This window comes from Sapajus apella, unplaced genomic scaffold (assembly GCF_009761245.1).
Source record: "Sapajus apella isolate SASKATOON/1434 unplaced genomic scaffold, GSC_monkey_1.0 scaffold20, whole genome shotgun sequence".
Lineage (NCBI taxonomy): Eukaryota > Metazoa > Chordata > Mammalia > Primates > Cebidae > Sapajus > Sapajus apella.
In genome coordinates, this window is record NW_022436960.1 from 11,199,292 (window position 1) to 11,220,598 (window position 21,307).

At 44.9% G+C, this 21,307-nt stretch overlaps 1 protein-coding gene and 1 pseudogene across 5 annotated transcripts in view; one reads left to right on the forward strand and one right to left on the reverse strand.

The window, feature by feature from the left end:
- The first annotated feature begins 3,576 nt into the window (after positions 1–3,576).
- ATXN3 (ataxin 3) overlaps positions 3,577–21,307 on the forward strand; it is a 40,723-nt gene continuing 22,992 nt past the window's right edge. For 2 of the 4 annotated variants that reach the window (XM_032287608.1, XM_032287611.1), the window contains exons 1-6: positions 3,577–3,664; positions 13,640–13,804; positions 14,328–14,372; positions 16,607–16,692; positions 17,116–17,182; positions 20,309–20,396. In XM_032287608.1, coding sequence (XP_032143499.1) covers positions 3,641–3,664; positions 13,640–13,804; positions 14,328–14,372; positions 16,607–16,692; positions 17,116–17,182; positions 20,309–20,396 — 475 coding nt within the window. In that variant the 5' untranslated portion in view covers positions 3,577–3,640. The remainder of the gene's footprint in view (positions 3,665–13,639; positions 13,805–14,327; positions 14,373–16,606; positions 16,693–17,115; positions 17,183–20,308; positions 20,397–21,307) is intronic. The other 2 variants (XM_032287609.1, XM_032287610.1) reach the window with 2 other exon arrangements.
- On the reverse strand, positions 9,960–10,377 carry LOC116557867 (annotated as a pseudogene). Its single transcript, XR_004271735.1, has one exon. The product of XR_004271735.1 is annotated as a 60S ribosomal protein L36 pseudogene (transcript).

Consider the following 21,307-nt stretch of genomic DNA (forward strand, 5'->3'; position numbering starts at 1 on the left):
AAAACCAACTCCTATCCCACCACCCTTTGCTGACGCCCTTTTCGGGCTCAGCCCCCCCTGCGCCTAGGTGAATAAACAACCATGTTGCTCACAGAAAGCCTGTTTGGAAGATCTCTTTATTAAATGCGTTCAATATTCGGTACTATTGGACGCAAATAACAACTACTCCTTGAAGTGTCCCTGCCCAGGCCTTCCACAATGTCACAGTCTCTTGCTGCTTCTCCCTCCTCCTTAGCTATTGCTTCACTACCCTGAGGGCTCAGCTCTAAACCTCTTCTCAATCTCTTCCTTTTCCCTAAGATGATTTTATTCACCCCTATAATTTGTTACCCCCCCCCCTTTTTTTTTTTTTTTTTGGAGACAGTCTCACTTTGTTGCCTAGGCTGGAGTGCAGTGGCACAATCTCGGCTCACTGCAACTGCCTCCTGAGTTCAAGCCATTCTCCTGCTTCAGTCTCCTGAGTAGCTGGGATTACAGGCATGAGCCACCACGCCCCGCTAATTTTTGTATATTTGGTAGAGATAAGGTTTCACCATGTTGGCAGGCTGGGCTTGAACTGCTGGCCTCAAGAGATCTGCCTGCCTCTGCCTCCCAAAGTGCTTGGATTGCAGGCATGCACCACCATACTCAGCCTCAGTTACCTTTTTTATGACAATTCCCCATTGAGTGCAAAGCAGCCTCCTGAACTTTAGATCCAGTATCCAACCATTACTCAACATAATTACTCTAATGTCTCATAGACATTTTAAATTCAGTATCTCCAAAATGTAAACTCTGTCTTACTCTCTTCCCCAAACCTTGCTGCTCCTCCCGTGTTTTCCACTCTCAGTATTACTCCTGCCACAGGGGCTGCCCAGGGCACAAACCCAGAAGCCACCCTCACACTTGTCTCCTACAATCCCCAATCCCTCACTGGTAGGAGTTATTAAGAAGTTATTTTAGCCGGGAGTGAGGGCTCACGCCTGTAATCCCAACACTTTGGGAGGCTGAGGTGGGCAAGGTCAGGAGTTCAAGACCAGCCTGGTCATTATGGTGAAACCCTGTCTCTACTACAAATAAAAAAATTAGCGCCTGTAGTCAGCCCCGGCTACTTGGGAGGCTGAGGCAGGAAAATGGCTTGAACCTGGGAGGCAGAGGTTGCAGTGGCAGAGATTGCGCCACTGCACTCCAGCCTGGGGGACAGAGCGAAACTGTCTCAAACAAAATAAAAAGAAATTATTTTAGGCAGATAGAGAGGAAAAGGGGTCCTTGAAAAGTTTTCCTTTCTTTTAAAAGCAGCTCCAGAAACGTTTCCTGTGTATCATGAAAGCCCTGGCTTTTAGACCCAGGCTGGCAACCTTTAATATGCAAATACAGGCTGTTAGAAACTGGGTCCCCCCAACATGGCGACTCCCACCGTTGTCCTCTTGCCCTTGCCTCCACATGTGTCTTGCAACGTGGCCACCCCAGTATATCCCGACGTATGCGTAGAACCTCCTGGTGCCCAGTAGTTGCATATTAAAAGGCTGGGTGGGAAGACCAGTTTTGTTTTGTTTTGTTTTGTTTGAGACGGAGTTTTGCTCTTGTTACCCAGGCTGGAGTGCAGTGATGCGATCTCTGCTCACCGCAACCTCCGCTCCCGGGTTCAAGCAATTCTCCTGCCTCAGCCTCCTGAGTAGCTGGGACTACAGGCACGCACCACCATGCCCGGCTAATTTTTGTATTTTCAGTAGAGACAGGGTTTCACCATGTTGACCAGGATGGTCTCGATCTCTTGACCTCGTGATCCACCCACCTCGGCCTCCCAAAGTGCTGGGATTACAAGCGTGAGCCACCGCGCCCGGCCTTGTTTTGTTTTTTGAGAGTGAGTCTCGCTCTGTCGCCCAGGCTACGGTACAGTGGCAAGATCTCGGCTCACTGTAACCTCCATCTCCCAGGTTCAAGCAATTCTCCTGCCTCAGCCTCTTGAATAGCCGGGATTACGGGCGCGCACCTCCACGCCTGACTAATTTTTGTATTTTTAGTAGAGACGGGGTTTCACCATGTTGGCCAGGCTGGTCTTGAACTTCTGACCTCAGGTGATCCGCCTGCCTTGGCTTCCCAAAGTGCCGGGATTACAGGCGAGAGCCACCATGAGTGGCCTTTTTTTTTTTTTTTTTTTTTTTGAGACCGACAGAGAGAAGCTAAATTCAAAAAGAAAAAAAAAAAAAAAAAAAGTGAACCTTAATCTGGTTTTCAGGTGCAAGATCTGCACCTATCCTTCCATTTAAGCTTCATCAAACCGCTGCTACCTCCCCGTTTCCCACATAATTCACTGCACTTCTAATTTCCCTCTAAGGGACCAGAACACCTATGCTGGTAACAAGCCACCTGAATTTGAATCCTGGCAACATAACTTACTACCTGACCATGGACATTGTACTATTCTTAATCTCTCCGTGCCTTGGTTTCCTCATGTGTATGAATAACATCAACACCGACATCAAAGTTTGCCGTATTAAATTTGATAATATATGTAAAGCATTTAGAAAAGTGCCTAGCTCATAGAAAGCCCTATATGAATATTAGCTGTCTTTTTTGTTTTCTTTTTTTTGTGTGTGACAGAGTTTCACTCTTATTGCCCAGGCTGGAGTGCAATGGTGCAATCTCAGCTCACCCCAACCTTCGTCTCCTGGGTACAAACTATTCTCCTGCCTCAGCCAACCGAGTAGCTGAGATTACAGGCATGTGCCACCATGCCTAGCTAATTTTGTATTTTTAGTAGAGACGGGGGTTTCTCCATGTTGGTCAGGCTAGTCTCGAATTCCCGACCTCAGGTGATCTGCCTGCCTCGGCCTCCCAAAGTGCTGGGATTACAGGTGTAAGCTACCACCCCTGGCCTAGCTAACATTTTTATACAAGTGCTAGGTTTCGGGAGAAAGTAATGATGCCTTTTGCTTAACAAACTTTCATTGGAGGAGGAGGAGAAAGATAATAGTTATTTGAACACAGTAGAAAGTTCGAATAAAGTGGAAAACAAAAAGAACATAGAACCCGGGTGAGTGGTCCAAATCTCCGGCCAGAAATCTAAGAATCCATAGAAATGGACGGGCGCGGTGGCTCACGCCTGTAATCCCAGCACTTTGGGAGGCTGAGGCGGGTGGATCACGAGGTCAAGAGATCGAGACCATCCTGGTCAACATGGTGAAACCCCGTTTCTACTAAAAATACAAAAAATTAGCCGGGCATGGTGGCGCGTGCCTGTAATCCCAGCTACTCAGGAGACAGGCAGGAGAATTGCCTGAACCCAGGAGGCGGAGGTTGCGGTGAGCCAAGATCGCGCCATTGCACTCCAGCCTGGGTAACTTCCGTCTCAAAAAAAAAAGAAATGGATGGGAAGCGGAAGAGATCCTCCAGAGAGCAGGTGGCGCTGTAGCATCCCCCAGAAGGCCCGCTAACAGAAGATAGGAGGACGCGCTACCAAGGTCACGTGTCGCCGGCGTTCACTAGCTCTCTGCTCCACGTGACTCGCATCCTCACGGTTGATTGGTCTACATACTGCACGTGGGCGGGGAGACCGGGGCGGGCCAGGGAGGGGCAGGGTGGGCGGAGGAGAGGGGGCAGGGGGCGGAGCTGGAGGGGGTGGTGCCGCGCGGGGGCAGTTGGCTCCAGACAAATAAACATGGAGTCCATCTTCCACGAGAAAGTGAGTGTCCGCGTTCGGTGGGGAGCTGTCTGCCGCGCGGTGGCGGGCGTGGAGCGCGGCATCACAGCCTCCCAGGGGGCTGGGTGGGACCCGAGTCGCCCCCATCCGGATCTCGCCGGGCGAGGGGCGACGCCGCACCCTCCCGCCTCCTCGGCTCTGAAAGGGGAGCATCACCGAATTCCCCACTTCCCCCGCTACCTCCGAGGCCCCCGCCGGGGAAGCCGGGAGGGTGTATGGGCGGGGCCGGGGCGTCTCGGGACACGGGAGTGGGGTGGCGCCCAGTGGGTTCGCTTCTGCCTTTCTCCGTCACTTTCCATCTCTTTTCGAAGGATTCTTTGACCTCCGCAAGGCTTCCCTCTCCCTGACGTCTAGCTAGAGTCACCTCTGGGACATCTCCCGCGACCCCTCCTGGCAGAATTAACTTTTTCTTTTCCAGACTGCTCAATTCTATTTTGGAGTGTAGAGTCTTCCCTACACTTAGATCTTTGGGGTCTTGTTCATGTCTTTCCCCTGCACTGGGTCCGCAAGCCTCCCTAGGGAGGGGACCTTGGCTTGCCCACACTGGGGCCTGACACTTAGGAAGTGAAGTAGGAAACCCGGCGTGTCCCTTAACCGGGAAGTCGTCACAAGAGTTTTTATTACGGGATGTTTGGGTTTGGTTTCTTTGGATACTCCCATCTTTCCGGAGCAGGCGGCCAGCTTTGTTTTTGGGTATTAGGAGTGGATTGGAATGATTTTGTTGTGGCCTGCCTAGCCTGCTGTCACTTTAACTCTTCAGTGACCATGCACTTGAAGATACTGTTTGTGATAAGTGGAGAAACTTGTCTTTACTCACATACTATTAATCCAGCTATTTGTGTGTGAGTGAAGCCTCCCCCAGGACAACTTCGGCATATGATATCTTGTTTCATAATAGTTTCGTGTTTGGAGTTGCTGGTAAGGCTGTTATTTAATAGGAGGAGCAAAGGGTTTTTGTTTTATTAAATACTTGTAAATGATCAGTAATTATCATCATTAATTATCCCAGACATTTAAAATTCACATACAACAAATAAAGCAAAGACAATAAATTTACCAGATGTAAATCTGTAGTATGAATCTATTTTTAAAATTTTTATTTTAGCGATGGGGTTTCATTCTGCCACCCAGGCAGGTGTGCAGTGGAGAGATCCTGGCTCACTGCAGCCTTGACCTCCTAGGCACAAGCAATCCTCCTGCCTCAGCCTCCAGGGTAGCTGGGACTTCAGGTGCATATCACCATGACCAGCTAATTTTGTGTGTGTGTGTGTGTGTGTGTGTGTGTGTGTGTAGATGAGGGTCTTGCTGTGTCGCCCATGCTGGTCTCAAACTCCTGGAGTCAGGTGATTCTCCCACCTCAGCCTCTCGAAGTGCTGTGATTACAGGCATTAGCCAGCCACTGTGCCTGGAACAAACTGTTAAGTACAATACTTCAAATTGTAGAAAACATCTCGGAAACTTTTAAAATAGACTGATTTAGAGTGGGGGAGGAAAGACTCAGTCCTATAGTTGTCATTAATCTTTTGACTTGATTGACATGACAAATCATAGACAATAGAGATTTAGTTACTTGGCTCATTAGAGTGAGTGAAAAATACACATGTACTTTAAAAAAAAATTTTTTTTTTTTTGAGACCAAGTTTTGCTCTTGTCACCCAGGCTGAAATGCAGTGGCATGATCATGGCTCACTGCAGCCTCCTCCTCCCCGGTTCAAGGGATTCTCCTGCGTCAGCCTCCAGAGTAGCTGAGATTACAGGTGCCTGCCACCACACACCCAGCTAATTTTTGTATTTTTAGTAGAGACAGGGTCCATGTTGGCCAGGCTTGTCTTGAACCCCTGACCTCAGGTGATCCACCTGCCTTGGCCTCCCAAAGTGCTGGGATTACAGGCATGAGCTACCACACCCGACCATATTTTTGTTACTAACTTTCAAAGGCTTTGATGTGGGACCACATCTCAACATGGAAGGCCTTAAATATGTTCCACACTACTTCCTGAGAATTAGACAAGGTTTTCAACGATATTGATTGTTACTAGTTGGGACACATTTCTACTGAACCATGGGATGAAAAATAGCTGAGTGCTAGCCTAGTGAAAATCTACTTACCTCAAGGCCGGGCGCGGTGGCTCAAGCCTGTAATCACAGCACTTTGGGAGGCCGAGGCCGGTGGATCACGAGGTCAAGAGCTCGAGACCATCCTGGTCAACATGGTGAAACCCCGTCTCTACCTAAAATACAAAAAATTAGCTGGGCATGGTGGCGCGTGCCTGTAATCCCAGCTACTCAGGAGGCTGAGGCAGGAGAATTGCCTGAACCCAGGAGGCGGAGGTTGCGGTGAGCCGAGATCGCGCCATTGCACTCCAGCCTGGGTAACAAGAGTGAAACTCCGTCTCAAAAAAAAAAAAAAAAAAAAAAGAAAATCTACTTACCTGAAAGAAGTCCCTCTTAATTGTTAGCATGTGTGTAGGCCTACAGATTCTTCAGGAATACATTTAACATTATCATCAAGTTGTATGTACATAGCAAATGAAGATTTTGTTTTTGTTTTTGTTTTTTTGAGATGGAGTCTCTCCTGCCCAGGCTGGAGTGCAGTGGCGTGATCTTGGCTCACTGCAACCTCCACCTCCTGGGTTCAAGTGATTCTCCTGCCTCAGCCTCCTGAGTAACTGGGATTATAGGTGCCCGCCACCATGCCCGGCTAATTTTTGTATTTTGTTGTTGTTGAAACAGAGTTTTGCTCTTGTTGCCCAGACTGGAGTGCAATGACACAGTCTCAGCTCACTGCAACCTCCACCTCCCTGATTTTAGCGATTCTCCTGTCTCAGCCTCCCAAGTAGCTGGGATTACAGGTGCCCACCACCATGCCTGGCTAATTTTTTGTATTTTTAGTAGAGACAGGGTTTCACCATGTTTGCCAGACCAGTCTTGAACTCCTGAACACAAGTGATCCGCCTGTCTTGGCCTCCCAAAGTGCTGGAATTACAGGCGTGAGCCACCGTGCCCGGCAACAATTTAGTTTTTTGGGCATACTCAAGAGTATGCACCTCTAACCATAGGGCCCATTGTTAATCTCCTGTATAGTCCATTCTGGAAATGTTTGGGTTTACTCTGCCATTTTTCAGTTCACTCCTTTCCTCTCTGCAATATACCTTTAACCCATGCTAGGTCCTGGGTTTGGAGAGCCAGAAAACCAACTCTGGCCCTAAAGAAGCTGTGCAGGTAGGAATATCTGCCTACAGAGGGCCTTGCAACCACTTGCTCTGGAACCTTGGTTTCCGCTTTCTGAGTGATCACTTTGAATACCCTTTATTAAGTTAGAATGTAAAAGCAGTTTCTCACTGATACATCTACAGTGCCTGAGATAGGGCCTGGCACAGGGTAAGTACTCAATAAATTTTTGAATGGGGTGGGGTGTGGTGAGACCTGTCTCTACAAAGAATGAACAAAATTAGCCAGGCATGTTAGCACATGTTGTGGTCCCAGATACTTGGGAGGCTGAGGTGGGAGGATGCATGAGTCACGGGGGTCAAAGCTGTAGTGAGCCAGGATTTCACCACTGCACTGCAGCCTGGGGGACAGAGCAAGATCCTGTCGCAAAAGAAAAAAAAGTATATATTTTTGAATGGATAGAGGTCTTTGATTTTCTGATATGTATATGGTGCTGTTTATCTAAAGTAAACAACTTTTCTATAAATATCTTAAGGCTTTGCAGGCCAGCTCTAGTCTCTGTCACACATTCTTATTTGTGTATGTGCACGTTTTTCCCAATGATCCAAAAATGTAAAGTGCGTCCTTAGCTACTGGGCAAGTTGAATTTGGCCCATGGGCTAGAGTTTGCCAATCCCTAACTTAAACCTTCATGCCAACTTTATGACCACTAACTACTGGATTTTTGTCCTTTGTTTTCGTTCTGGTGCCTGCTTTCTGTCATGTTTTTAAGTCACTTCACTTGCTGTGCCAGTTGTATTGGTGCTTTTAATGTAATGCACACTGAGAATACTGACTAAACTTGCTGGGGTTGTACATAAAATTATCAAAAAGATTGAAAAGATACTGAGCTTTGACGCTGTGGCATTCATTATGCCCTTTTGTGATTGCTGGCTTTTAGCCATCTTTAGGATGTTTGAGCTTTAGGAGAAGCCAAATTCTGTGTGACTTGAAGTGCTAATAGCACAGATTTTGAAACCTCTGCCTGAGTTTGAGTCTCAGCTCTGCCTTTTACTACTTGTAAAAAACTATGGTGAACCATAGCTTGTAAACTCCAATCTGATAGCAGGACAGAAAATTTGTGTTAGCAGGGGCTTTTGTCTTACTGTTTGAATTTTTTTAAAAATAGGTATAGAAGCTAAGTTTGGTGGCTGATGCCTGTAATCCCAACACTTTGGGAGGCCGAGGTGGGAGGATCACAAGGTCGGGAGGATCACAAGGTCAGGACATCAAGACCATCTTGGCTAACACAGTGAAACCCCATCTCTACTAAAAATACAAAAAAATAGGGGTGATGGCACGCACCTGTAGTCCCAGCTACTTGGGGGGCTGAGGCAGGAGAATTGCTTGAACCTGGGAGGCAGAGGTTGTAGTGAGCTGAGATCATGCCACTGCACTCCAGCCTGGGCGACAGAGTGAGACTCCGTATCGGAAAAAAAAAAAAAAAAAGAAAGAAAGAAAGAAAAATTAGGTATAGAGGAGCACACAAATCATTAAGAGTACAGCTCAGTGAGTTCTCCCAAAGTGAATATGTATAAACAGCAAGGAACAGAAGATTTACCTACATCCTATAACCTCCCTTTCCTAGGTACTAACTCTTCTTCCTGCACACTCCCACCAAAAATAACCACTATCATGAATTCTGACATCATAAATGAGTTTTGCCTGGTTTTGAGCTTTTTTTTTGAGAGGGAGTCTCACTCTGTCACCCAGGCTGAAGTACAGTGGCACGATCTCAACTCACTACAACCTCTGCCTCCCAGGTCTCCTGCCTCAGCCTCCCATGTTGGCCAGGCTGGTAGTCTCAAACTGCTGACCTGAGTTGATCCACACGCCTCGACTTCCCAAAGTGCTGGGATTACAGGCATGAGCCACCATGCCAGGCCTGGTTTTGAGCTTTTGTGACGGGAATTATGCAGCGTATATACCCTTTTGACTGTGTCCTTTTTAGCTTACCATTGTTTGAGAGATTTATCCATACTGTTCCAGGTAGTTGTAGTTAATTCATTCTCATTGTTATGTAGTATTGCTTTGTGAGTAAACACAATTTCTATTCTGCTGTGATCCCAGCTATCCATTTGGGTCGTTTCCAGTTTTGGAGGCTATTACAAATAGTAATGCTGTCTGTAATGCTATTTTGTGTTACTACACATAGTAATGCTATTTTGTAGCACAGAAATGGTGCTTTTGTGAATATTCTTTTTTTTTTTTTTTTTTGAGACGGAGATTCGCTGTTGTTGCCCAGACTGGAGTGCAATAGCACAATCTCGGCTCACCGCAACCTCTGCCTCCTGGGTTCAAGCAATTCTCCTGCCTTAGCCTCCCGAGTAGCTGGGACTACAGGCACGCACCATCATGCCCAGCTAATTTTTGTATTTTTAGTAGAGACAGGGTTTCACCTTGTTGACCAGGATGGTCTCGATCTCTTGACCTCGTGATCCACCCGCCTCGGCCTCCCAAAGTGCTGGGATTACAGGCTTGAGCCACCGCGCCCGGCCGTGAATATTCTTATACATAAGTTTTGATGAACGTATGTTTGCATTTCTGTTGTTTACATTATGTTCGTAGTAATGGAATTGCCAGATCATAGATGTATGTGTTAATCTTTAGTAGATGCATTAAATAATTATTAATTATTGGTTATACCAGTTTACTCTCACCAGTAGTATACAACAGTTTCTAAATCTCTAATCTTCTCCAACATTTTAGCTATTTTAGAGAGTTTGTGTAATAACACAAACTCTCTAAAAGTAATAACACATTGTGGTTTTAATTTACATTCCCCTGATGACTAATGAAGTTGAGTACCATTTTTGTGTTCTTTGTAGCCATTTGTCTGTCTTGTGAAGTGCTTATTTGTCTTGCCTGCTTTTCTTTTCTTTTTCTTTCCTTCTTTTTTTTTTTGGAGACAGGGTCTTGCCCTGTCACCTAGGCTGGAGTGCAGTGGTACCATCTTAGCTCACTGTAGCCTCGGCCTTTTTGTGGCTCAAGTTATCCTCCCATCTCAGCCTCCCAAGACGCTGGACTATAAGCATGCACCATCATGCTCAGCTAATTTTGTTTTTTCTTTTTTTTTTTTTTTTTTTTGGGTACAGCTGTTTTTTATTTCAGGGAGACAGCAGGGGAGGGGGCTCAGTCTTTCTTGGCAGCAGCTTTCCTCATGGCGGCCAGGACATTGCTCAGCTCCTCCCGCTTCCTCTTGGTCCGGATGTGTGTCCCCACCCTTTTCTTGATGAACTTGAGGGCCTGTTTGTCCTTGGAGACCTTCAGCAACTCCATGGCGCGCCGCTCGTATGGGGCAAAGCCACACACCTCCCGGATCATGTCCCGCACGAACTTGGTGTGTTTGGTCAGACGCCCGCGGCGGCGGCTGTGCCTGGGCTTGCTCACGTTCTTGGTTACCTTGTGGCCCTTGTTGAGGCCCACAGCCATAGGATACTGAAGAGCCATGGCTGCTACTCTCCAATGGCGACCGTGGCGGAAGGGTTGGCCAATTTTGTTTTTTTTTTTGAGACGCAGTTTTGCTCTTGTTGCCCAGGCTGGAGTGCAATGGTGCCATCTCAGCTTACTGCAACCTCCACCTCCCGGGTTCAAGTGATTCTCCTGCCTCAGCCTCCCAGGTAGCTGGGATTATAGGCATGCACCACTGCGCCCAGCTGACTTTTTATTTTTTGTAGAGATGGGGTTTCACCATGTTGCCTAGGCTGGTCTCAAACTTCTGGGCTCAAATAATCCTCCTGCCGTGGCCTCCCAAAATGCTGGGCTTACAGGCATGAGCCACTGCAGCCAGGCTTGGCTGTTTTTCAATAGGATATAAGTAGAACATCTGTATATCCCTTCAATTTGCATCAGTAAGAGTTGCACTCTGATAGTAGAAATATAGAAGATGGAGAAAGAAGTGGAAATAAAAAGTCTATTCTCATGAAAAGACTTGAGGGATAGTGTTCTCTGTAGCTCCAAGCTACTTATTCCTTTCCAAAAGATGAAGGTAAACTTATCTCAGACATAGGCTGTCTCAATGTCCGAACTTGATATTTCCTGTAGCAATGCAGTCTTCCTATTCCATTTTATACACATAACCTGCATTTTTTTCACCGCCTGAATTTTGTTCCTAGAACATTTATTCATCAGGAAAAATATCCATCTTGCAAGGTGGTTCTCTTTAGAGTCTACTGTGTAACACAGCTTGGGACAAATTGCATGTCAGATAGGTTGGGTTAAGGAATAGATCTTATTGGGGAAAGAGAGCACTTGGAGAGCCAAGGTTAGCAGGAAAAGGAAATGTTCTCTCATCTACCATCAATTCAGGGAGGGGCAAACCTGGTGTTTACAGGGACAGATCCATCCTATGAGTCTACCTTCTTATCAGATAGCATGGGAAAGCTACACTGTTGTAGGAAGTAGGGTCATACGCAGGCTACTCAGTGCCAGGCAGCCCGGACTTGGATTCAGAGTGCCAGTTGTGTGAGAAAGCCAGCTGCCCAGTACCTGCATGGCTTGAACCCATGGGAAGTTGTACCTACTTCCTACAAGGAGGAAGGCTGTCATGGGAGCTGAGCTTGGTTGCAGTCCCTCCTGCTGGCTGGTCCAGGAGTGAGCTCCAGGGTTGTTTGGGACACTTCTGCTCGTTGCACTACACTGTGTGTACATTATCTGTAGAGTTCCATGAAGAGAACTTCAGTCCTGTAACTGCAAGTTTTAACATGGAACAGAATTTTTCTCACCTGTATTAATTCTTAAGATTTAAAATTCTATCAACAAGCGTTTAGATTGAGTGGAGGATTTTTTTTGGTTTTGGGTTTTTTTTTAAGACAAAGTCTTGCTCTCTCACCCAGGCTGGAGTGGCAGTGGCACATGGCTCACTGCAGGCTCCACTCCCCAGATTCAAGCAATTCTTATGCCTCAGTGTCCTGATTAGCTAGGGCTACAGGTGCACACTACCACGCCTGGTTAATTTTTGTATTTTTAGCAGAAGAGACGGGGTTTCGCCATGTTGGTCAGGATAGTCTCAAACTCCTGGCCTCAGGCAATCCACCTGCCTCGGCCTCCCAAAGTGTTGGGTTTACAGATGTGAGCCACCATGCTTGGCCCAGATTATCATGTTAAAAGAATAAATGTTGGCCGGGCACGGTGGCTCATGCCTGTAATCCCAGGACTTTGGGAGGTCAAGGCGGATGGATCACAAGTTCAGGAGATTGAGAATATTTTGGCCAACATGGTGAAACCCCATCTCTACTAAAAATACAAAAATTAGCGGGGTGTGGTGGCCTGTGCCTGTAGTCCCAGCTACTCTGGAGGCTGAGGCAGGAGAATCACTTGAACCCAGGAGGTGGAGGTTGCCGTGAGCTACGCGCCACTGCACTCCAGCCTGGATGACAAGAGTGAAACTCTGTCACCGCCCCTTCCCCCCTCCCCCCTCCCTCCCCCCCCACCACCAAAAAAAAAGAATAAATGTTCTAGGGAGCTGGATACAGTGGCATGTTTCTGTAGTCCTAGCTGCTCAGGAGGCTGAGGCAGGAAGATCCCTTTAGCTCTGGAGTTCAAGTCCACCCTGAGCAACATAGTGAGACCTTGTTTTTTAAATAAATAAATAACTGTTATAGGGACTGAAATTTTTTTTCACCGTTAGTAATTTACTATGGAATCTCCAAGAATGAATTTATCTTAGGTACTGAAAATGAGGGAGACTAAATGTTTTATATAGTAGTTTTCAGTAAAATATGAGATTTGGGGCTGGGCGTGGTGCCTCACGCCTGTAATCCAAGCACTTTGGAGGCCAAGGTGGGTGGATCACCTGAGGTCGGGAGTTCAAGACCAGCCTGACCAACATGGTGAAACCCTGCCTTACAAAAAAAAAAAAAAAGATTTGATGCATTTGACAGATGATCATGTTTGTTTAAGATCATTCTTAAATTTTTGATCATGTAATTATAGTTTTATTAATGGTAGATTTGTAAAATAAATGTTAAATGAAAATTCATACACCTATATTACTTATGCTTATCCAAAGCTGAAAGTTCAGTTCAACTATTTTTTTTTTTTGAGACAGGGTTTACTCTGTTGCCCAGGCTGGAGTGCAGTGGCGCAATCTCTCTTCCCTACAACCTCCACCTCTCAGTTTCAAGCAGTTCTCTGCCTCAGCCTCCCGAGTAGATGGGATTACAGGCGCCCGCCACATGGCCCGGCTAATATTTTGTATTTTCAGTAGAGACAAGGTTTCATCATGTTGGCCAGGCTAGTCTTGAACTCCTGACCTCATGATCCATCCGCCTTGGCCTCCCAAAGTGCCGGCATTACAGGTATGAGCCACCGCACCCAGCCCCAGTTCAACTATGTTAAAAAAAAAAAAAAAGTTGCCTGGGCATGGGGGCTCATGCCTATAATCCCAGCTCTTTGGGAGGCTGTGGCGGGCAGATCACAAGGTCAGGAGTTGGAGACCAGCCTGGCCAACATAGTGAAACCCTGTTTCTATTAAAAATACAAAAATTAGTCAGGCGTGGTGGTGGGCACCTGAAGTCCCAGCTGCTCGGGAGGCTGAGGCAGGAAAATCACTTCAACTTGGGAGGTGGAGGTTGTGGTGAGCTAAAATTGCGCCACTGCACTCCAGCCTGGGCAACAGAGCAAGACTCTGTCTCAAAAGAAACAAAATTTAAAAAGTTGATGATTAAATTATTCAGGGGAAGATACTACACAATTCTGTTCAGTAAGTCACATTTTACTTTTTTTTTTTTTTTTTGGAAATATTAGCAAGAAGGCTCACTTTGTGCTCAACATTGCCTGAATAATTTATTGCAAGGAGAATATTTTAGCCCTGTGGAATTATCCTCAATTGCACATCAGCTGGATGAGGAAGAAAGGATGAGAATGGCAGAAGGAGGAGTTACTAGTGAAGATTATCGCACATTTTTACAGGTACTGATTTTAAAATCACTAAGTCACTTTTTTTTTTTGAGACAGAGCCTCACCCTGTCACCCAGGCTAGAGTAAAATGGTACGATCTTGGCACACTGCAACCTCCACCTCCTGGGTTCAAGTGATTCTCCTGCCTCAGCCTCCCCAGTAGCTGGGATTGTAGGCATACGCCACCACACTTGGCTAATTTTTTGTATCTTTAGTAGAGACAGGTTTCACCATGTTGGCCAGGCTGGTCTCGAACTCCTGACCTCATGATCTACCCACCTTGGCCTCCCAAAGTGCTGGGATTACAGGCGTAAGCCACCATGCCTAGCCCACATTTCTTTTAAAAACATGGATACAATTTAGAAAAGAATGGGCCATTCTTCCTATAGGGATCTGACTGGTGAATTCTGACTGTGCCTTTAACTTTGTAAACGGGAATGCATGAGATTTTATTTTAAATATGCACGCTGATGACAGTTCGTATCCTTCTTTCCCCACCCCCACCCTTGCTTCAACTACCTGTCAAAATTAACAGCAGCCTTCTGGAAATATGGATGACAGTGGTTTCTTCTCTATTCAGGTAAGTAGTCACGAGCATGTACCATGTGTTGCTTATATCCAGGCACTGTTTCACAGCCTTTCAGTAGTCACTGCAGCAATGTGACCTTCAGAAGTTCTAATAGATCATGTCTACAGAGTATAAGATTATACTCTAAAGTACTAGGTAATTTTTTTTTTTTTTTTCTGAGATGAAGTCTCGCTCTGTCACATAGGCAAGTACAGTGTCACAGTATCGGCTCACTGCAGCCTCTGCCTCCCAGGTTCAAGCAGTTCTTTTGCCTCAGCCTCCCATGTAGCTGAGATTATAGGCACCCACCACCATGCCTGGCTACTTTTTGTATTGTTAGTAGAGACGGGTTTCACCATGTTGGCCAGGCTGATCTTGAACTCCTGACCTCAAGTGATCTTCCCTCAGCCTCCCAAAGTGCTGGGATTATAGGCATGAGCCACCATGCCTGGCCAATTAGAATACTGGATTTTTATATAGATAAACATGAAAGGATTGTAGAATCTTCATGTTAGAATGGGGCATTTAAAAATTCTTTTTTGAGAAAGATTATTTAATTTGCATCTGGATGTTAATAGTAACCTTAATTCTGGCCAGGTGCGGTGGCTCACACCTGTAATCCCAGCACTTTGAGAGGCCAAGGGGAGCGGATCACAAACTCAGGAGATCGAGACCATCCTGGCCAACATGGTGAAACCCCATCTTGACTAAAAATACAAAAATTAGCTGGGTAAGGTGGTGCATGCCTGTAATCCCAGCTAGTTGGGAGGCTGAGGCAGGAGATCACTTGAACCAAGGTATTGGAGGTTGCAGTGAGCCGAGATCATGCCTCCAACACCCTGGTTCATGCCAACCTGGCAACAGAGCGAGACTCTGTCTCAAAAACAAGAAAACAAAAGAAAAACCTTAATTCTAAGAAGTCACAATGCTCAAACTTACCATCTGTTGGGTAAATTTGAGAAAAAGCAGTACCTTGCAACCTTCCTTTTAAATCAGCCTACCAGATTGGGTTTCCTTATTATGGTCTGTGGCTTTTGATTTTTTTTTTAATGTATAGCTCTCTTTGAATTCTGTGGTGGTTATACATACGTACTTGGAAGATTCTTTTCTCTGTGGGTGTTTCATTCTTCATCTAACACTGTAAGTTGTATCCAGAGTTCTTTCAGAACCTCTCCTGAGCGACCTATCTCTGCAGATATCTTTGTTTATTTGTGCTACCCTCCTGGACTCCTCCTCATCCACCAACACATCCATCTAGTGCTTTACCGTGCCACTGTTAGCAGGTGATGGCTGCTGCAGGGCTAGAATCAGAGGTCAGAGCAGGCCCAGCACTTGGCGTTTCCTTGCTGCTCTTGGTGCCTGTTCATGCTGCCTTGCACTCACTTTTTGTCTTTGCTGGTACCTGGCTCACTTGCTGCTTTGTTGGCTATCTTGGAGGGTAGATAGTGAATTTTCAGAAATTCCCTTTTTTTTTTTTTTTTTTTGTCAGACAGATTGAAATAATCAGGTTTGTATTTTCTTTTTTCTTTTTTTTTTTTTGAGACAGAGTCTTGCTCTATCACCAGGCTGGAGTGCAGTGGTGCAATCTTGGCTCACTGTAATCTCTAACTCCCATGTTCAAGCGATTCTCCTGCCTTAGCCTCCCAAGTAGCTGGGATTACAGGCACTGGCCACCACACCCAACCAATTTTTGTATTTTTAGTAGAGATGGAGTTTCACCATGTTGGCCAGTCTGGTCTTGAACTCCTGACCTCAGGTGATCCACCCACCTCGGCCTGTCAAAGTCACACACACACTTTTTAAAACCTATAGTAGCGTAGCACAGTGGCTCTTGCCAGTAATCCCAGCACTTTGGGAGGCTGAGGCGGGCGGATCATGAAGTCAGGAGATTGAAACCAGCCTGGCCAACATAGTGAAAGGCCTTTACTAAAAATATAAAAATTAGCTGGGCGTGGTGGCACATGCCTGTAATCCCAGCTACTTGGGAGCCTGAGGTAGGAGAATCATTTGAATCTGTGGGAGGAGGTTGTAGTGAGCTGAGATTGTGTCACTACACTTCAGCCTGGGTGACAGAGCAAGACTCCATCTCAAAAACAAACCTATAGCCTTCTAGAGGAATTTATATATGAAGTACACAACTAATATAGCTACAGTTCTTAAAGTGTTTACACAACTAATATAGCTACACTTCTTAAATTTGGAATGGAGTGGTTTAGCTTATGGAAAGTTGCTATTTTTCTTAACAGGTTATAAGCAATGCCTTGAAAGTCTGGGGTTTAGAACTAATCCTGTTCAACAGTCCCGAGTATCAGAGGCTCAGGATCGATCCTATGTAAGATTTTGTTTCGCATTTCATACATTTCTTTTCCCAAATTTGATTTTTAAAGTTACAATTTCTTAAAGGAGAAATATATTTTGAATACTTTCGATGTTCCCTGTTTCATTCCCTCAGACTTTCCTAGTTCACCTCTGTGATGTCCATGAGCATCTGCCCTCTAGCCCTCCTGGCACCCCAGTGTCCATGGCAGCACAGAGCTGACCCTTGAGTGGTGTGTGAGGCCATCTTTTGGCACGGCATCACTAAGCTGCTGTAGAGACGTTCGTATGGTTGTGTGATCTTTTCAAAACATCAGTGATATTTAACTGTAAATATAATCTTGTTATCACAAATTTTATATAATATTTGCCAGTAGACAACATAAATAAATATGAATTCAGTATTTCAAGTTAATATTGTGTGTGTTTTCTTTTTTAGAAATGAAAGATCATTTATATGCAATTATAAGGAACACTGGTTTACAGTTAGAAAATTAGGAAAACAGGTAAGACTTCTTATCCTTCCATGTATTTTTTTCTTATTCTGTATCCCATTTAAAACTAGGCCAGATATGGTGGCTCATGCCTATAGTCCCAACAGTTTGAGAGGTGGGGGGATCACTTGAAGCCAGGAGTTTGAGACCAGCCTGGGCAACAAAGTGTCTCTACAAAAAAAAAAGACCAGGCATGGTGGCTCACATCTGTAATTCCAGCTACTTCAGAGGCTGAGGCAGGAGGATCACTTGAGCTCAGTAGTTCGAGGCCGAAGTGAACTATGATTCTGCCACTGTACCCCAGCCTGGGTGACAGAGTGAGAATCTGTTTTATAAAACATAAAAAGGAAAAAAAAAATTTTTTAAAAAGGATTTTTGCATTTAAAATTAGGAAACTGACCAGTAATGTGTGTATGTGGCATGGTTTTGATCTTGATAGATAGAAAATTTGTCATTTTATTTTATTTTTCATTTTTATTTTTTTTTGAAAATTTGTCATTTTAAAACGTAATATCAGTTTTTCTTGTAAATTTATTTGTGACAAGTATATGCAGTTTAACTATATCATAAGAAAAATTCCGTTTCCCTCCCTCATGCACTCTCTTCTCTCTCTCTTTCTATATATATATATATATTTATTTATTTATTTTTTTGAGACAGAGTTTCACTCTTGTTACCCAGGCTGGAGTGCAATGGCGCGATCTCGGCTCACCGCAACCTCCGTCTCCTGGGTTCAGGCAATTCTCCTGCCTCAGCCTCCTGAGTAGCTGGGATTACAGGCAGGCGCCACCATGCCCAGCTAATTTTTTGTAGTTTTAGTAGAGACGGGGTTTCACCATGTTGACCAGGATGGTCTCGATCTCTTGACCTTGTGATCCACCCGCCTCGGCCTCCCAAAGTGCTGGGATTACAGGCGTGAGCCACTGCGCCCGGCTATATATTTATTTTTATTTAATTATTTTTTTGAGAGGGAGTTTCACTCTTGTCACCCAGGCTGGAGTGCAGTGGCATGACCTTAGCTCACTGCAACCTCCACCTCCTGGGTTCAGGTGATTCTCCTACCTCAGCTTCTTGAGTAGCTGGGGATTACAGGCATGCGCCACAATGCCTGGCTAATTTTTTTGTATTTTTAGTAGAGATGAGGTTTCTCCATGTAGGTCAGGCTGGTCTTGAACTCCTGATCTCAGGTGATCTGCCTGCTTTGGCCTCCCAAAGTGCTGGGGTTACAAGTGTGAGCCACTGCACCCGGCCTGAAAAATTCTCTATTAAAGACAATACAAATGTGGTTACTTTTAAGTGGGTTTTTATGTGATGACTATGTTCTGTCAGTTAATTATTACATTTACAGATTTGTATTTAGCATAGTGCTGTCACAAAGCCTGAAGTAGTGTCAAGCATGAATAAAAGCATTCAATTATGTTCGCTTTAGTGTTACAAGATTATTCATATGATTCCAAAAGCCAGGTAATACCATCTACATAAAATCACTTCTATATTTTTTTAGAAACATGAAATATGTCTTCAGCAAGCTATTTAAGAAACAAAATCATTTAACATCCTTTTTATTAGAATTTTGAACTTTTGAAAGAGGTTTATTGAAAAGCAGCTAGTACAGTAAAAAAGAATAAACTATTGATACATGCAGCAACATGGATGAATCTCAAAATAATTATGCTGAGACAATAACCCAGAAACAAAATATTATATGCTGTATGGTACCATCTATATAAAAGTCTAGAAAAGTGCAGATTCATCTGTAGGGATGGAAAGCAGATTGAGCAGTGGTTGCTTGGGGACGAGAAGTCTAAGGAGGAGTTAGAGGGGAGGGTTACAGAGAAGCACAGGAAACGTGGCAGTGATCGATGTGTTCACTATCTTGGTTGTAGTAATGGTTTCATGGGAGTACAGTATACAAACGTCAAAACATTTCTAAGCCAGATGCGGTGGGTCACGTCTGTGATACCAGCACTTTCGGAAGCCAAGGCAGGATGATCGCTTGAGCTAATGGAGTTCAGGACCAGCCTGGGCAATGTCACAAGACCCCATCTCCACACAAAAAATGAAAAAAAAAAATTGTCTAGGCGCAGTGATGCCTCCCTGTAGTCCCAGCTGCTAGAGAGGCTGAGGTGGGAGCCCAGAAGGTCGAGGCTGCGGTGAGTGATGATCACACCACTGCACTCGTGACAGAAGATCCTATCTCAAAAAAAAAAATTTTCAAATTATGCACTTTGAATATCTGCAGTTTATTGAATGTCACATATACCTCAATGAAGCTGTTTTTTTTTTTTTTAAATAAAACGTAAAGGCCAGCCGGGCGCAGTGGCGCATGCCTGTAATCCCAGCACTTTGGGAGGCAGAGATGGGTGCATCATGATATCAGCCGTTCTAGACAAGCCTGACCAAGATGATAAAACCCCATCTCCTCTAAAATACAGAAATTAACAGGGCATGATGGCACATGCCTGTAATCACAGCTACTCAGGAGGCTGAGGCAGGAGAATCACTCGAACCCGGGAGGCATAGGTTGCAGTAAGCAGAGATCACACCTGCACTCTAGCCTGGGCGACAGAGCAGACTCCATCTCAAAAAAAAAAAAGTAAATGCCAAAAAAGAGTATATTGAATTAAATCAATAAAAGATAATTCAAAAACAAAAACCCTACTTCTACCTTTTTTTTTTTTTTTTTTGAGACAGAGTCTCACTCCGTCACCAGGCGCCACGCTGGAGTGCAGTGGCACGACCTCGGCTCACTGCAGCCTCCGCCTTCCGGGTTCAAGCAATTCTCCTGCCTCAGCCTCCCAAGTAGCTGGGACTACAGGTGCTCACCACCACGCCCAGCTAATTTTTTGTAATTTTTAGTAGAGACGGAGTTTTACCATATTGGCCAGGATGGTCTCGATCTCTTGACATTGTGATCCACCCGCCTCGGCCTCCCAAAGTGCTAGGATTACAGATGTGAGCCACCACACCCAGCCTCTATTGTAGTTTTTACGATCATATTATTCAGTTAAAGAAAAGAGCTCAACTTGACATATTTCTAGAGTTTAAACAATCTTACTAAGCTTAGATGGATTATACCTATTCTTATTTCCTTATTACCTGTAATGTACACTAAAATATTGACAATTATTTTTTCAGTGGTTTAACTTGAATTCTCTCTTGACGGGTCCAGAATTAATATCAGATACATATCTTGCACTTTTCTTGGCTCAGTTACAACAGGAAGGTAAGTAAAGGCTGAAAATTTTGTAAAGTTATCCTTCAAAGTAGTTAAACAGGCACCTTAATTGTGAGCGTGACAATACTGTTTTTCTGGCAGTGGCAGTGAACTAATCTTTAGGTTTGACGTGGTGAATGTTAGGCTGTGATTTGGGTGAGGCTATTCAGTTAGAGTTGTCTAGGCTGTTCAGTTAGATGACACCTGGCCATCCCTCTTCCGAGGATGCTGCCTTCTTTGCAGCCCTTCTAAGTAATGGCTTTTTCTTCTATACATCACATACCTGAGAGGAGAGATAGATATTTGTGTTCTTCTTTGCCTCTTCTAGGCCACTGTTCTTCCCTATAAACTCCAGTATCTTTGAAATACTGCCCCTAGATTAAACTATCCTTTGCCCTTTTGCACTCATCCACAAGTCTCTTTTCATCAGTGATTTTTAGGATCTGACTTACTGTCTTTTTCTCTACTTCAGCTTCTTTTATTCTTCTTAATGATTCCTGTATCATTAATCAATCCAATCAATCCAGTACCTGCTTCTTAGTTTCAAAATCACTTACTCTTGCTTAGCTATTACTAGTAATCATAACCACCATACCTCTTATCTTTTTTTTTTTTTTTTTTGAGACAAAGTCTCACTCTGTTGGCCAGGCTAGAGTGCAGTGGGACGATCTCGGCTCACTGCAACCTCTGCCTCCTGGGTTCAAGCAATTTTCCTACCTCAGCCTCCCGAGTAGCTGAGATTATAGGCATCCACCACCACGCCCAGCTAATTTTTGTATTTTTAGTAGAGACGGGGTTTCACCATGTTGATCATGATGGTCTCGATCTCCTGACATTGTGATCCGCCTGGCCTGGCCTCCCAAAAGTGCTGGAATTACAGGCGTGAGCCACCGTGCTTGGCCTCCACCTCCTATCTTTTC